This window comes from Anser brachyrhynchus (genome assembly GCF_964034855.1).
Source record: "Anser brachyrhynchus genome assembly, chromosome: 1".
NCBI lineage: Eukaryota > Metazoa > Chordata > Aves > Anseriformes > Anatidae > Anser > Anser brachyrhynchus.
Window position 1 is genome coordinate 38,135,418 of NC_137694.1, and position 16,232 is coordinate 38,151,649.

General features: G+C 37.7%; 1 protein-coding gene and 1 long non-coding RNA gene across 3 annotated transcripts in view; one reads left to right on the forward strand and one right to left on the reverse strand.

Moving 5' to 3' along the window:
• The window catches only part of RAP1B (RAP1B, member of RAS oncogene family), a 32,083-nt gene extending 22,467 nt beyond the window's left edge, over positions 1-9,616 (forward strand). For both annotated transcript variants that reach the window (XM_080576214.1, XM_080576213.1), the window contains exons 4-8: positions 629-685; positions 2,656-2,796; positions 4,882-5,025; positions 7,000-7,115; positions 8,392-9,616. In XM_080576214.1, coding sequence (XP_080432340.1) covers positions 629-685; positions 2,656-2,796; positions 4,882-5,025; positions 7,000-7,086 — 429 coding nt within the window. In that variant the 3' untranslated portion in view covers positions 7,087-7,115; positions 8,392-9,616. The remainder of the gene's footprint in view (positions 1-628; positions 686-2,655; positions 2,797-4,881; positions 5,026-6,999; positions 7,116-8,391) is intronic.
• On the reverse strand, positions 9,319-16,159 carry LOC308187847. Its single transcript, XR_013944951.1, has 2 exons — positions 15,937-16,159; positions 9,319-15,841 (listed from the first exon to the last, which is right to left on the reverse strand). It is a non-coding gene; the product is annotated as an uncharacterized lncRNA (long non-coding RNA).
• Positions 16,160-16,232: the final 73 nt, after the last annotated feature.

Sequence of the window (16,232 nt, forward strand, 5' to 3'; positions counted from 1 at the left end):
CTTCCATGTCCTTTGTTACCCTGGAAGACATTTTCTTATTTAGGGGATACAGGGAGGTGTAGAAACTAGACAGGGGAACTCTGAAATAGATGCAGACATTGATCTGGTTTCCTAAACTTTCTATTTTTAAGCTGAATCAGTATCCTAATTAGTATCACTAAAGGCTTAATTTTGGGAAATCAGTCTCAGTGGCTTGGTTGGTGTATTGTATGTTGTGTACCACTTATTGATTTAAATGACTATTAAATCAGCATTAGTGTGCCAATTCAATTTTGTAGGTTTCACCTGGACTTTTCTGTGAATGATCCCTGGAACAAGTAGAAATGACTTGTGTTAGTTGCTGGTAACTGTTACTACAAATTTAGCAACCTTCATTTTTCATAATCAAAAATTCCTAATCACTTTGCAAAGTGGTACTTGGCTGCTGAGGCTGCTTTTGAAAATGTCACAGGGGCTCTTTGAAAACCTTTCTCCTGCTGTTTTCAAAGTGTATCTCCATATAAACTTCTTAAGCCATTATGTTGCTTTATGCATTATGAATTTGCTTATAAAAATCACACAACTGGTGGTGTTTTTGGAGGGCAGTTACAAGAGGAAACAGTCTAACTCCGTCTCTTTCTCTTAACAGCAAGTTGAAGTAGATGCACAACAGTGTATGCTTGAAATCTTAGATACTGCAGGAACGGTATGTAAAACCAATTTTCCCAAATACTGATGTACTGTGGTAAAGCCATCAAAAACTGTAGGGATGTGAATGATGGCAAGTTTCCTTCCTCACTTGCTAAAGAGTAACTGTGGTCAGTGCATTGAATAAAAGTTGTTTTCCAACAAAAGTTGAGTATTGCAACAGAAAATGAATTGCAAGTTTCCTGTGATCCGATGTTCTGTAACAGAGGAAACATCAGACTAAGAGCATTTTAAAAGTGATTCTGCTGCTGTTTTAAGTTTACATTGCCCAGAGGCAAATTTAGACCCAATGGTTACTCAGTTTTGATTTCTGTTGCTGAAGAAAAAGTGCTTTCTTCTCCTCTCCTTTTTCTATTGTCTGTGAGATGGACTCTTAACACGGGGATAAAAATAGTATCACTTTAGTCAGCTTATGTGGACTCATGCAAAGGGTCAGCATAAACCATATGCTTTACTGGTCAGTTTTTTTTTCCTGTTTAGTTCCAAAATATACTGAAACCAGTCATTTCACTCATTGATTCCAGTGAATCAAGACTCTTGGAGTATAGCATGTGTTTTCTGAACTATAATAGCAGTCTGGTCCCATAATCATTTATTTAAACTCCATATTAGAGTAAGGTTGTATTAAACTACAGAAAGATCGAGTAGCTGCTCTCTTGGAGTATATTCTTCTTTTCATCTGACATACAGTATTTGGTACAGCTGTACAGCTGTAGAAGAAAACATATATGAAAATAGAGACCTTTTGGGTACAAAGATGCAAAATCTGTGTGTGGATATTTAGTATATAGTATAAATCTTGAACTAAAATTTCCACTGCAGCTGCAGAACTGAAGTGTCTGGTGTCATTCTGAAAATGTTCGCACTGCATTGTATTAGTTTGCCTCTAATCACAAAAGCTGAGGTATAATGAGGTCAAATTAACATGCTCAATGCATGCAACCACAGATGAGATGGCCTCACAAAAGAAACCATAAGTTTTAGGGGAATTGTGTTTAAAATTAACATATAAAACAAAGAAAAAGAAGAAAGTAACTGGATTTTACAGCTGAGGCCATATATACAAGCAGATAGAACTTTTAAACAATTCTGTTAGTCTCATAAATCCTGTATTATACTTGAGTTTCACTCCACTAGAAAGGGCTACATGACCTGGAACAGTTAAAGAGGAATGAAATTTTAGTTTGAGATCAGGCACTTTTAGTTGATGAACTAGTTCCTGGAATATGATAAAGTAAGACAAGAGACCAGGTGAGTGAGTGATCAGTCACAAGATTGCAAAGCCACCAATGCCAGAAAGACAAAATGCTAGCACAGTCATACTAGTGAGAGCCTGCAAACAGCAACAAGTCCTAATGCTGCTGCTGTGTGGTGCACCAGTGAATCTTCATACGCAATATCGTAGTTGTCACCAAAGTCTAGGGAATGCGACAGGTCTGTTGAGGATCTCTATCCTCTGTTCAATCTCCTTGAAAATGAAAGTAGAATTTGACATAGGAAGTGCCTAGACTACAAAATGGAGACTGAAACGGATGCGATTACTTTGCAGTGTGTTTTAAAGAATAAACAGGAGACAGGAAGGAGTTGGTATATAAGGAGGGATTCAGGAGGAATGTAACATCTGTGATCTACAGACTATCCTGTACCTTCTGCGCTCTGTTCTTGATCTTTCTTTTGAAATTACTTCAGTTTCTGTGATGACTTTCCAGGGTTGTAGGCCTTGGCAATATCTAGATGTTTATTTAGCTACCCTAGAAAATATTCTAAGCTTGAGACTGATTTTAATGTATCTTAATTTACATTAATGCTTACCATAAAACGTTAAAATATTGGTCAGTTTAAAAAAGGGGGGGGAGGGGGGAGTACAAATGCATCATACTTGTAATCCATTTGTGACCTGAAGTATACATCAGTTTGTGTAAGGAAAGTGCAAATTGAATGCAAGATCTGTGTCTTTTTTAATTACAGGAACAGTTTACAGCAATGAGAGACCTATACATGAAAAATGGACAAGGTTTTGCATTAGTATATTCCATCACAGCACAGTCCACATTTAATGATTTGCAGGATCTAAGAGAACAGATTCTTCGAGTCAAAGACACTGATGATGTAAGCATTGCTATAAATGCAGAAGACGTGTATTTAGAGTTCTTCTTGCGGATGTTGTAACGTATACACTTTGATCAGATAGGTTCCAAGCCTTAAATTAAGAGACAAATCAACCAGCAGATACATAGTACAGAAATGCAACTCTTAAGGCAAAGGAGGAAAATTGTAACTTGACATATGGTATATAAAGAGAACTGTGTATTTAATTTCTTCCTTTAAAATGTTCTGCCTGAAACTGTATATAACCTTATTCTGTAGTACTGCAGAAAATATTTCTAAAGCAACTCTATTTCTACCTTCATCACTATACAATTAAGTCTCAAACTTACAGTCAATTTTTCGTTATAATATGCTTACTGTTTGTGGTATTTTGAAAGCACAAAGTCCTTACGGAAGATTGTACTGTAATCTTTAAACTTGCATGTTCTGCAGTCTTTATATTTTGTGTGTTCTTGGAAGTAAGTTTGATCATACTGTTTCCACACAATTTCAATATTTAACCCTTAACATTATTAAGGTTATAAAGTGAGGCTAAAACATTCTTGTTTATAACTGATTTTTTTTTTAAATGGTTGTCGGAAGTGAATACCTTTCTTACTTTTATTAATTATAAAAAGTATTTCAGATGTGAAACGTCAGTAAAACTGTTTTTAACTGACACTTTGCAAGTTGTAGCCACCAGACAGAAAAACTTCCTTGGGGTGGGGGAGTAAGCAATGAACACTTTAAGTATGCTCATCATATTGTGATCCATAACTGTGCTCATAACATATCTCATTCATAAATGTGCTCATGGAAACTTTGATCCCTTCCTCACTTCAAGTATCTTTATGTGCTTTAGCTCTTAGCAGACACAAAGTGTATTAAATCTTTCAATTTCAGTGAAGTTCACTATGACTCTTATAAAGCACCTTGCACTGTATTAAGCATATGTGTCTGCAGGTCTTGTCTATATTCAGAGTATTTCTTCTAGAAGTGATTTATGACCCGTTATCACAAATGCATCTTGAAAGGATAGTATTTAAGTTGCATGTACCTTTCCCATCCAGAAGCTACTAAGTTAGTCTTTTTTTAGTATCAAATTAATGTTGTACAGACTTGAACTAAAATCAAGATAATTGTGAGCATATTTGAAGCCGTAATTTACGTGCTTCTTTTATTCTGATTAGCATAAGCTTTCTTTAGTTGTGTCTGTTGGAATTGTATTTTTTTGTAACAAGCACCCCTCAGTCTTGAAAGCCTCAGTAGTATCAAGAGAATAGTATCAAGAGAAAAATAGAGAGCTTCAAGGTGCCACTTCAGTTCTCTTCACCAAAATTTACATAAATTTTGCTGTCATAGTGGGGGAAAAATAAAGATCAAAATACTGTAATCCTTGTTGCAACGCTTGAATTTGGGAAAAACTTGCATGTGTCCTTATAATTTAAAAAAAAAAAAAATTTCTTGCTGTAAAGTCGATTTAACGTTTTCTGTAGTTGGTGATTTTGGTAAACTACCATGTTTCTTTCCTCTGTGTGCATCAGCTTAGTAATAAATACTGCGTGAGCAAACTGCTCTTGGAAGGAGTACAGATAGGCTAGAAGTAGAGGAATAGTAGAAGGAGCTTTAGCATCACCTCCTTCATCATGCTGTTCAGTACAGTGCACTTTTCCTAGGATTTCTGAACATGTAGGAATCCTGTAGTAGATTTGTGAGTAGACTACTTCATGTCTTAAACTCACAGGTGGTGGCCATGCATGTAAAAATGAAATCTCAGAATCAGATTCTGATTTCAGAATCAGAAATCTCAGATCAGATCTCAGGTCATTCAGAACATGAGAAACCTGATCAATTGGCAGTATACTGAATCCTCCAACCATTCCCTCCCCCCCCCTCCCCGTATCCTGCAAAATGGCAGTCAAAAAAAATGCAGACACTTCATTTGAAGCCTCTCAGAGGTCTAAACTTAAGTTTCAGTTATACGAGAACTTGATTATTCTGGGAGTCAGGATCTTCTAAGGAGTCAGATTGGGTTGCAGGTGTTTTATGTTGCACCTTTCCAAAATTTTAATGTTGTTTTTTTTTCCGGTATTAAATCGCTTTTAGGTGCCTATGATTCTGGTTGGCAATAAGTGTGACTTGGAAGATGAAAGAGTTGTGGGAAAGGAACAAGGTCAGAACTTAGCAAGGCAATGGAATAATTGTGCATTCTTAGAGTCTTCTGCAAAATCAAAGATAAATGTTAATGAGGTAAGGCACAACACCTATGGGACAGGAGGGTGGCAAGGAAATGAGAACAGGACACAGTGTTTTGATAAACATTACCATTTGTCAAGAAAAAATGTTATTCATAATTCTGTTTTTATAATGGACAACTGTACACTATTAATATGAGAATCTGTGAAATATTTATATTAGGGATGTATCTATCTTTGTCTTGAGACTTTTTCGAATTATGTTTAATTTTAGTATAACTAGTCTTTAAATTATATGAATTTGGTTTAAATATTTCTGTTTGGTTCAGGCTTTTCATGCTACCTTCCCTAGTTGATACAAGCCCTATCCATTGACTTGACTATCCATTTCTCAGAAAGATCTGTAAGATCCTAAAACTATCGGACTTAAGCTATTTGTTATTGAACTACTTGAGATGGTAGGGACAAAAACTCATGGGCTTTGTCAAAATTAGCAGCTGGTTGGAGAAAAGACCTAAATAGGTGCTCTGCAAGAAAAAAGGAAGGCAAAGCCTCTCTAGTGTCTAGCTGCTTACTTATTCAGCAGGATCTAGGTGTCGCAGTAAAACGCATGCACTTTTAGGACTTGCCATAGTTCATGTCTTCTTATCCAGCGGGAGTGCAAGCATAAAGAAACAGATGCAAAAAATGCTTAAAAAAAGAGGCTGTGTTAATATTTACGTTCCTGAAACGGCTTGAATTTTATGATAAACCCCGCAGTTCATTGCATCTTCTGGAAAACATTGTTGGCGGTATCATTCAAGTTGAAAGGACCTCTGTGCAAGACTTGCTTGTAATCAAATGAGTGTGGTGTTTTTAAGCACAGCTCATTTTAAAAATGGGTAATGTTTGTTTAATTAGTTGGGATTTTTCTGGAAACTACACAGTTTTTCTTAAAAATCAATTTGCTTAACTGTATAGAAGTCATATGGTTAATAAACTGGAGCTTATTTCCATCAAACACTAAAAGCCTCTGTTGGAAAGCGTGCTGCTTTGCAACCAGTGCTCTAGGAATCTGCTCGGATGGCTTTAGTATGAGGACTTAATTTAAGAGACGCAGAAATAATTGGAACAATTTCAATTATGAACAAAACAGACGCTGTTTAATTGTACTGCTTATAAGTGTCTTAAATTAGCCTTTCCGCAAAACTATAGTCTAATTAAAATTCTAGGAGACTCAAAGTGTGAGTTTTATGCTTTATTTTTCTAGGAAACATTTTGCTTGTGTCGTGCTGTAGTCCTATAGAGGCTACTGACTGACTTTAGTACTTTCTAAAGTATCCGGAAAAGCACGATCTTACTCAAAGACTAGAGAGTATTACTGAATATACTCTTTACTTCAGTTAAAATGCAAATGTGTAGTAGTTAAAACTTACCAGAACTTTCTTCAAAAGAGTGTCCTTACAGTGAGTGATTTGAGTTAAAGGAAAGTTACGTCCTGTTCCTTGACCTCGGTGTGAAAATCCAAATAGCATATACTAGTTGATCATGGTGGCCATATATCATGCGTTTTCAGATAAATTTGGCCCAGAGTTTAAATGTGTTCAGATTACAGCTGTCATTCCAGTTTGCTTTATTGAAACTGGAAAACCCTTGGCAGACAATTATCTTAAGAAATAGAAAATAAACAGGTGTTAAGTATACAGTTTCACTTTCCATCTTTGTGTTAACTAAATATTTGTAGAGGTTCTTAGAGTCATAGAATGGCTCAGGTTGGAAGGGCCCTTAAAGCCCACCGAGCTCCAACCCCCTGCCATGGGCAGGGACACCTCCCACCAGACCAGGCTGCCCAAAGCCCCATCCAGCCTGGCCTTGGGCACCTCCAGGGATGGGGCATCCACAGCTGCTCTGGGCAGCCTGTGCCAGGGCCTCACCGCCCTCTGAGTGAAAAAAGGTTCTTGAGTATCTGAAAACAGTGTGAAGACTGAAGGGTTAAGGTTATGAGAGAAGCTTGTGAATTCCAATAAGTAATCGACTTTTATATTCACAGATCTTTTATGACCTTGTGCGACAAATTAACAGAAAAACTCCAGTGCCTGGAAAAGCACGCAAAAAGTCGTCATGTCAGCTACTTTAATGCATAGCTGTACTGTAGCTCTGAGCCAGGTAAACCTTTTAAACGTGTGTTTTGGTTTTATAAAAAAAAAAAAAAAGGTAGCTTCTCTAGTGCAGAAGCTTTAAGGTGTCAGTAAAGCTCATTAATCATGTTTGTCCTGATGCTTCTGAAACTTAGCTTTTGGAAGCATGGGGTTTTAATTTTTTGAAGGCTGATAGAAATACTGCAAGATCTTAATTGCAGGAGTACACACTAAAATACTGTGGTTCGCATACTAAAACGTCACTTCCTGCTTCAAACTCATCCTCATATTTGCATGATGTCATAGGAATTTATCTTGCTTTCTTTGGACCATATGGATATTTTATAGACTGTATTATGATTAGTACATTTGGAAGAGAATGATGAAGTGATCGTTGTAACACTCCAAATATTTGACCTGGAGCTGTTGGTTATTAGATTAATTTCTTGCCCTGTAGCAGTTGGCTAATGATCTGCCTGACTAAAACCATGCTTTAAGAATTCAGTTGAAGGCTCAAGCAAGCTCCGGCCTGCCTCTTCAGCAAGTTTTTTCAGAAGTTAAGCCACCAGGCATGAATCTATTTTCTGCAACTTGTTCTTGGACAGGTTGTTTCCCCCTTTCCCCCTCCAAGCCTTAGTACAGGCAGCTGTCTTTCATGACTGACATTATGTAAGTTACCTGTTCATCTCAATTCCTTTCAGTTTTAGAATTTTTCAGTTGCTTCAGTGCAACAATCCATTATTTTATCATCCAACAGATGTATTTCCTGCACTGGAGAATCCTGGTAGGAAATTTCACTGCTTGTGTTCTTGCAGGCTTGTATTAAAAATCAGGTAGTACTATGTTTAACTCTTTGGTATTGATTTTAAAAAAAAAAAAAAATTGAACAGCTGGGATCAATTCAAAGTAGAGCTGAGAGGGTTCCAAAAGCATTAGCTGAGGGTGGCAGAAATGATTGCTGCCTTTCCTTAACAGGGCTTTCAAAATAAGAGCTTTGATCCTCCAAATGTGTTTCTTAAAGCTACTGGAACTGTCTTACTGTAACCAAAACTAGTACTGCTCATCAAATATTGCTTCCACAGTTCAGCTTGGATTACCATATGCATCCCAGCTCAGTTTTATTTACTGAGATAATCTGTTACTGTAATTGTTCGCTAGAGATAACAGTACTAGAGGAGAAGTGATTAGGTTATTTTCTAAGTCTGTTTACTAAGAACTTTGTTAGTGTCAGCTTTACTTGTATTAACTAAAGAACAATGACGAATAGTTGTTGTTATTACTAACTTGTTGTTGCGTTGTTACAGGTCTGAAGAACTGTTGCCCAATTCAACAGTGCCAGCATTCCAACTTTATTAAACCTACCAACATCTTAAATGGACTTTCCTGTGGTGGTACCCTTTGAGAAATGGATGAAAGCTACTACATCAGTTTGCACATTCTAATCACTTTCCAGTGTCACGAGAGATTTTTACTTATAAATATTCTAAGTGTATGCAACTGGTAAAACCAGAGCCTACATCCAGTATTACTGATAAGAGACATTGTTCATCCACCAATGTTGTACATGTATGAAAACTGTGTACTGTATACTTCAACAATCCCCACTTTCTATTGGAGAGTACAATAATGTAAATCCTAAAAGCACCACTATTTTAGCATAATAAAAGAAAGTCCAAAGAGCTCCTATATAGACTACTCCAGATAACTTTGCTTCATCGGTATTTGTAGCTTATTGTAACTTTTTTAAAGAAATACAGGATCATCATCATTGTATTGTACAAAAGCGCTTTGATTAACACAACAGCTATATAGTTTTTTAATTTTAGGAAAAACCTGTGGAGACAGTGACCTAGTCTTTAAGAGTCCTTTCAGTATAACGTCTGACTAAAGACATGGCCTTTAATATCTGTTGGGAAGGAAATGTCCAGACTTTTCAACCTTTTATTGTATGTTTCCTTTTCCTTGTTTACATAGGGAACAATGTTTATAGTTGTGTGTACAGTGGGGGTCTACAACAAGAAGTGTATATTTTAAAACGATTTTTTAATGATTTAACAATTTTTTGTAAATCATTTTCGGGCTTCTGCAGCTGTAGATTCTCACTGTGAATTCCCTTGCTTGCTCATGCATAAGTGTATTTGCAATACCAAATATACAGGTTTAGTACTTTTGCCTGTTAGTGATTGTTTTACATGTGTAACGTTTTGGTTGAGATGTTAAATGGTGGAAGAGTACTGTGGATGTGAATGTGGGAAGTAATTTTAATCATGTGTAATTGGTCACAGGGCCTAAGTTGCAGTAATTAACTTTTGCTGATTTATTTAACAATGCCTTGTTGCTTTGTATGCATTAACGTTTGGGTGTAAAGATTGTGTGTATATCCAACAGGGAGCCACAGTATTTAAATTGACCAACCTAATGTTACAACTGCTTTGAGGTGGCCAAATGTAAACTAAAAGCCTTAATTAAAGTGGTGCAATTTTGTATGACTTAGCATCAGTAGTTCAATAAATTTGGATTGCCATGCAAGGGCTTGCATTACAGTTATATACTACTTGAATGTTTTGTGTTTTAGTAGTGCCAGTAAATATTGATTTAAATCTGTTGCACAGTGCAGACTCATACATCATAGGACCAAAAGGAACTGTTTGTTACGACTTTGTCTTCTGACAAATACATCCCATAGATACTTTCAATAGCATCATGTGCTAGGGTGGATGAATTTCTGACCGAATTAAACTCCATTTACTGTTTTAGACATGGAATATTGTAGTTCTAATGTAGGGGAGAAAGTCTTAGGTATGTCTTAAGAAAAGTATGTCTTTAAAAGTTAGTCCATCAGTGGCTGTTTTGGGAACCTGAGGATATGCTGCCCGCTATTTTCCTTCTTTCCAGGAAGAATTAGTTGTTAAAAATGACTAAGTGTAGATTTAAACAGAAAAATGTGTCTTGGGAGAAAACATGATCTTTCTGGATGATTAAACTAAATTTATTTGGTTTCAAGGAAATCTGCAGAAGAGCCTTCTTGGAGTATTAAGTGTAGTTGTGCAGACTTATATCTCTTAACACTGTTGGACCGTGAAGTGGAATGCGTGGACTGTGGATGATCTCCTGATCTTGGCTGTGCTTTTGAAAATTGTAATGCCCAAATACTTGGTACCTCTTCTTTCTCTGACACAGAATTATCAAAGCTTGTTCTAATCCATTCCTGCAAAATCAACCAGTAAGTTTTGAGATACTTTGTTACCCAGAGTGAATTGAGGAGCCCAGGTGATCCTTTCTACTCATAATTTTCAGTCACCACCATTACTTCATGGAGATAATAGTCTTTCACTGTGCAGAATCACACTTAAGACTGAAATTGCTTTCCATTTCTCATTGGAAAACAGAACATGTTGTTGATGATCCCCCATAAAATTCATTTGGTACACTTTGCATCCTGATTGATCCCCAGAGTAGACTAGGCTGGAGCATTGGATGCTATAGTTTTTCTTTTTTTTCCTCCATGAACCTCCTTGATGAGCTAATCGGGTTTTCCTCCCTTCACTTTCAGCATTTGCTTATTCAGGTCTTTTTACACTTTTATGTCCCAGTTGTCAGTTTATCTGTGTTTTAGAACATGTTTCTGTTCCAGGCAGCTGTACAGATGGCAGTGGGTGGGAGGCAGAGAAAAATCTTTAATAACATCAGAGGGGGCCCTGGGCCCTTGTTTGGTCTCAGTGTCCAGCCAGACTACTGATCATAGGGAACATCAGGCTTTGTACTGAAAGCTCTGTACGGAAGCATTCTTCGTTGCTCTGTGGAGTAGTGAATATACAATTCCTCAGCATTAGAGGTAGGTAGTTTGGAGAAATACCTCAAGCTCCAGGAAGTAACATTTTTCAGAAACTCGAGGCTTAATCATCTAAAGATTCTGCTTTTTTAAAAAAAAAAAAAGACCATATACACGTATTCTCCAATATTTAGAGCTCAGGCCGGACTTGCAAAATCATTAAATCATAACTCAGGTAACAAATAAAGAACAGTATTTTTCTCCTTGAAAACTTAATCAGGCTTCAAGGGAAGGGACTCCCAGTTGTTAAAGGGAAGATGCCTAATAAAATGATGCTGAGAAGTGACGGACATGAAGTGTAAGGAAAAAAGCATGAAATAATCTTATCTAAGTGACTGCAGCATAAGAAACTTCCCACTGAGGAAGGAACATTCCTCACAGGAATTGAAACTATGTAAGCAGTTAATTCTAAGAAAGAATCCTGACTGCTGAAATTTTTTTTGAAAACTTCTGCACGTCTTCAGGATAACCGTTTTGTCTACCAATGCTTAAGAAGTTCACGCTTGAACTACTTGTATAGAAACAGAACATTTCTCATAAAGCTTTGGATGAAAACCTGCATAATTCATATTTTCAGAAAACTAATGCAGTAATTTTCCAAATTCAGTGTTAATACATGTGCATTATGGCCTATAAAGTTAGGTAATGCTTACAGTGCACAGAGAGGTTGACTGCTTTTTTTTCCAACCTAATCTGAAATTGGTTTATGTCAGTATTTAAATGTCTGAGCTTTCTGTGGAAAAAGTAGTGTTTATCTTCTGAAATATAAAAGTATTTAATGGAATTGCACTCTTCCTATTAGAACTTTCCAGTATAAATTTATTTCTTATAACTTGTTACTAATGCCCTTCTTCATTCTCAAAGTATTCTGTGAAATGAATGTCTACTTGCCTAACTTAAGGGAATATTTTGAGACTGCAAGATGTTTTCAGATGCCCAAATGAATGCACTGTAAACTCAAACTACTGCTGTTCTTCTGCGTAAGGAAACTTAACTTCTGGAAAAGTGTTGTAGAGTTAGATGTTAAGTTCATTTCATAGCATGTACCGATACTGCAATGCTAGAACGGGAAGGTGGGAGGAGAATATTGATGGAATTTTGATTAAAGCTGTGTGTTTTTCTCCTGTACTGTTGTAATTAGAATTGCTGTTTCCTCATGGTTAAACACAGAAGACGAGGATTTTCTTCTCTTTAAGGAAAAAAAAAAAAGTATTGATGAATCAAGCTTTTCTTCCAAAATTTTCTAGTCTTTGCCAATTTGGGGGATAGCTTGAGGGGGGGAAACTCTCCCACAATAATGAACTACTTCTAGATAGGCTTCAGCGTAGACTTAATAACAACAGAAATTTAGTTTTAGACTTCAATTGTCAAAGACAGTAGTCTGTATAGAGCTCTCTGAAGCTCTTTTTGAAATGTAATTTGAAGATATAGCGAAACATCAGTGTAGAAAGAGAGCTTTTAATCCAAAGTTAAACTGCTATCCCAGCAGCATTAACCTATACTTCAATTTATAGCCATTGTTTCTTGTCTGCGTATGGGGAGGATAATGAAAGCAAAGAAGTTGCTCAAACATGTAACAAAATGCAGTTGTATGTAGTTCTCAAAGGTAGCATTAGAAAAGCAGAGCTCTTAGGTTCTCATTTCTGAGTCTCAGGCACCTTCCACTTTGAAAGGTTTATGAACAACTTGAAGATTCTTAAAATCTAATTTAATTTCTCTGTTCTATAAAGCAAAAGTCTGGAATGATGCTTGTAGCAAACCTTACATTCTGTTTTGAAGTATAAGCAAAGCTGTTGTCTTCTGTTCTCAGCGTTATAGTATTTGAGCTTCAAACATCAGATAAGTGCAGAGTTTTTGTCTCTTTCAATACCCTCCAGAACCATTTATTTTCAGAATTTTGAATCATCAGGCAGAGGGTGGCTTCCTGTTTTCAATGAGATATTCTTTATGGAGAGAAAAGAATGTCTTCATCGTTTCAGTGCACTCACTTCAGCCTCAAGAAATACTTAGTTCTGTGTAACAAACCCAAGTTTCATTGTTTTAAGAAAATTTGTGGCCACCAGGATTTGTTTTCTTCGAGACTGTGTTTGGTATGAACACTTCCATTTGAAAAAGTGTAATTTTGAATTAATTCATACAATTTTTTTGGCTACTGTATCTTGGAGGGTGGCGGGGGGAAATGCTTCAGCAATCTTGGAATTAGATTGAAATTATAGTAGAAGTTATAGTTATTTCTTTGGTCAGTATACGTTACCTTTTCGTGCCACGTATGTGGCATCTTTACCTTCTAAATTTACCAGGGAGGATTCAGTAACTTCACTGTCACGCAGGACACAAATCTAAATGTGAAATCCCAGCTTTCATAAACTGTGCTTGCTGCTTGTAACAGGGCCAATACAGCACAGGCCTTCGGCACTATTGTCATGATTTTCACACACAAAATGACAGTTATGAAATTGTTAACATTTCCTTTTTAATAAAAAAGTTTAGTTCACCTTCCTTATAAGAGTAGGCCCAGGAATCAACATCAGTTTGAGGTGAGACCCCACACCCCAAAAAAAACTTGTCTCATCATATGTATTTTAATACTAAGCAAACGCATGAATACTTCGTCATTCTTGAGATTAATTTAAAGAAAAAAGACTGCTTACACTCAAATTTTAAAAAGATTAAAAATTATACACTTCCAAGGATGCATTCTGACTAAGAAGAAAACTGAACCAAAGCATGACACTCTTTTGTCTTTAAAGTAGAAGAAGGGAGATTTAGATTAGATATAAGGAAGAAAATCTTTACTCAGAAGGTGGTGAGGCCCTGGCACAGGCTGCCCACAGCAGCTGTGGGTGCCCCATCCCTGGAGGTGCTCAAGGCCAGGCTGGATGGGGCTTTGGGCAACCTGGTCTGGTGGGAGGTGTCCCTGCCCATGGCAGGGGGTTGGAGCTGGGTGGGCTTTAAGGGCCCTTCCAACCCAAACCACTCAACAATTCTATGACTACCTTCCCTCTCATAAAAAGAGGAAAGGTATGGTGTAGGTTCCATGGTTTTCTTTGCACTGAAATCTTAGCTAATGCAGTTATGCTGCTGTCATACTTCATACAAGAACTTTCTCATACTATTGTATTGATGGTTCTAAATTAAGACTACAGTTTTGTTTACGCAGATGTCATGTTTGCAGCTTAGCAATGCATTAGGGTAATTTTTATCAACTATGTTCAAACATTTTATAAAGCATAATCAGAGTTTTGAGTTAGTTATACTACACGTAAATTACACAAGTAATCCTGAACTTTAATCTAGTACATCCTGTAAACCCCCGTGAACTTTATAGAAAGTTAGAAGGGAATTGAGGAACATTAGGCATTAGTGACAAACCTGCAGTGTCTGTGTTAGTGCTAGCTGATGAGGTCTTATTGCTCATTCTGCCTGTTAAGTGTGGAGCACTACCATCCTCTGGTAAACACAAGATTATGACAACATGTTTGCAATTAGGATCAGCGTTGGTACAAATGTGAAAGTTGAGATGTATTTATAAATTGTAATTATAATTTAAATTCAAAGTCCTTTATATCATGCTAAAGATTTGCATTGCCTTCTGCTACTTGAAACTGTAAGGTGCTTGCGTCAGACTTCCTTAGCTTTTTTCTCCTTTTTTCTTTTTCTCTTTGTCAGATAAATGAAATGGGACAGTAGTCAAAAAAATACTGCCTGAAAACACACCTCAAGATGTTTGTCCCATTCTCCCCTGTGCACACCCCTTACTTGGATCCAGCTTGATTACTGTAAGGTGCTTCCCCAGCCTGCATTTGAAGAGGCTGTATATACTCAGAAAACTTATCTCAAGGTTCCTGAATCTTCCATTTTCATTTAAAGTGGTGGTGTTTTGTTTTTACTCATTTATTTTTGAAAAAATGTGTGCTGCATGCTGCCCTCTTACTTTCCCTTCAGCCTTGTTTCTTTTGCCTTGTTTTCATGTTGCTGCTTTGAATAAACTTGAGGAGTATATAAAGGAAGCATTTTCTCTCTTACTACACCTCTCGCTTGCCTCCAGTTTTCTGCCCTAAGATAGGAGTAGCCCAAGATTTTGAGCTGGCAGCAAAGAACTGAACCAGATACTAATCTGTGCATTACACTGAACTTCTCACTACAGTACAGACAATAACAATATGTGTTGTGAGGATGTGTTAAGAAGTAAAATGCATTAAGTATGTAGTATTTCATCAGGTTATAATAGTTCCTTGGTATTAGTATCTGCTTTCCTGCAGTAATGAAGGTTGTTGCCTGACACACTTTCATGATAGAAAGGCAACTTCAGGCTTACATTTTTTCATCAGAACTTCAATTCCTGGGTGAAGCATCACTTCTCTGAGGGTCTTGATTGCTTGTGTGCCTGCACACCTGAGCTCCATCAGCATTCTCAGTTTCCCTTTTCATGTGAGGCCGTCCTAGGTTAGGCTCTCCAACAGCTCCAGTGAGGCACTGTGAGTTGGTGCCACCACTTTTCATTAGCGTCTTAAGCAAGCTATGGCATTTCTGATGATGTCTTGCAATTCTGCTTCTTGCAGCTGTTTTTTAGATGCATTGCTTTCATGTCTATACTAAAAATGCTACGTAGACAGTTTTCCTTGTACCAAAGTGTAAGTAAATGGACTATTGGTAGCATCTGTCCCGATTATTTTCCTGTAGTTAACGAATGTGCAAAACCTTTTCTTGAGGAGGAAGGGAAGAGGCAGCTTCATGCCTTTGTTAGCTTGCCCTGAGTGCTGAGAACTGAGTGACCCTGCACGGCTGCTGCTTCTCTCTTAACGTGGATGGCAGAAGCCTGAGGTGCTCTGAGGGAAGGCAGCAAGGCAGAAACTCATATGCAAGCTGCTGATCAGAGTCTTGTCCCGGTTTGGCAAGGAGCAGACGCTGGCTGGCTCTAGCTGAGGAAGGAAACATTTTGAGTGACAGATTAATCACGTTCATAGGATCCAGGAATCACAGAATGGCTCAGGTTGCAAGGGACCTTAAAGATCACCTGGTTCCAACCCCCCTGTCATGGGCAAGGATGTCACTCACTAGACCCGGTTGCCCAAAGCCCCATCCAGCCTGGCCTTGAACACCCCAAGGGATGGGGCATCCACAGCTGCTCTGGGCAGCCTGTGCCAGTGCCTCACCACCCTCTGAGGGAAGAATTTCCTCCTAACCTCTAAACCTCCCCTCTTTCAGCCCCAAACCACTCCCCCTTGTCCTGAAAAGCTCAGCGAGGTCTCCCCACAGCCTCCTCCTCTGCAGGCCGACCCCCGCGAGCTCTCAGAATCAGAAACGTGTGTG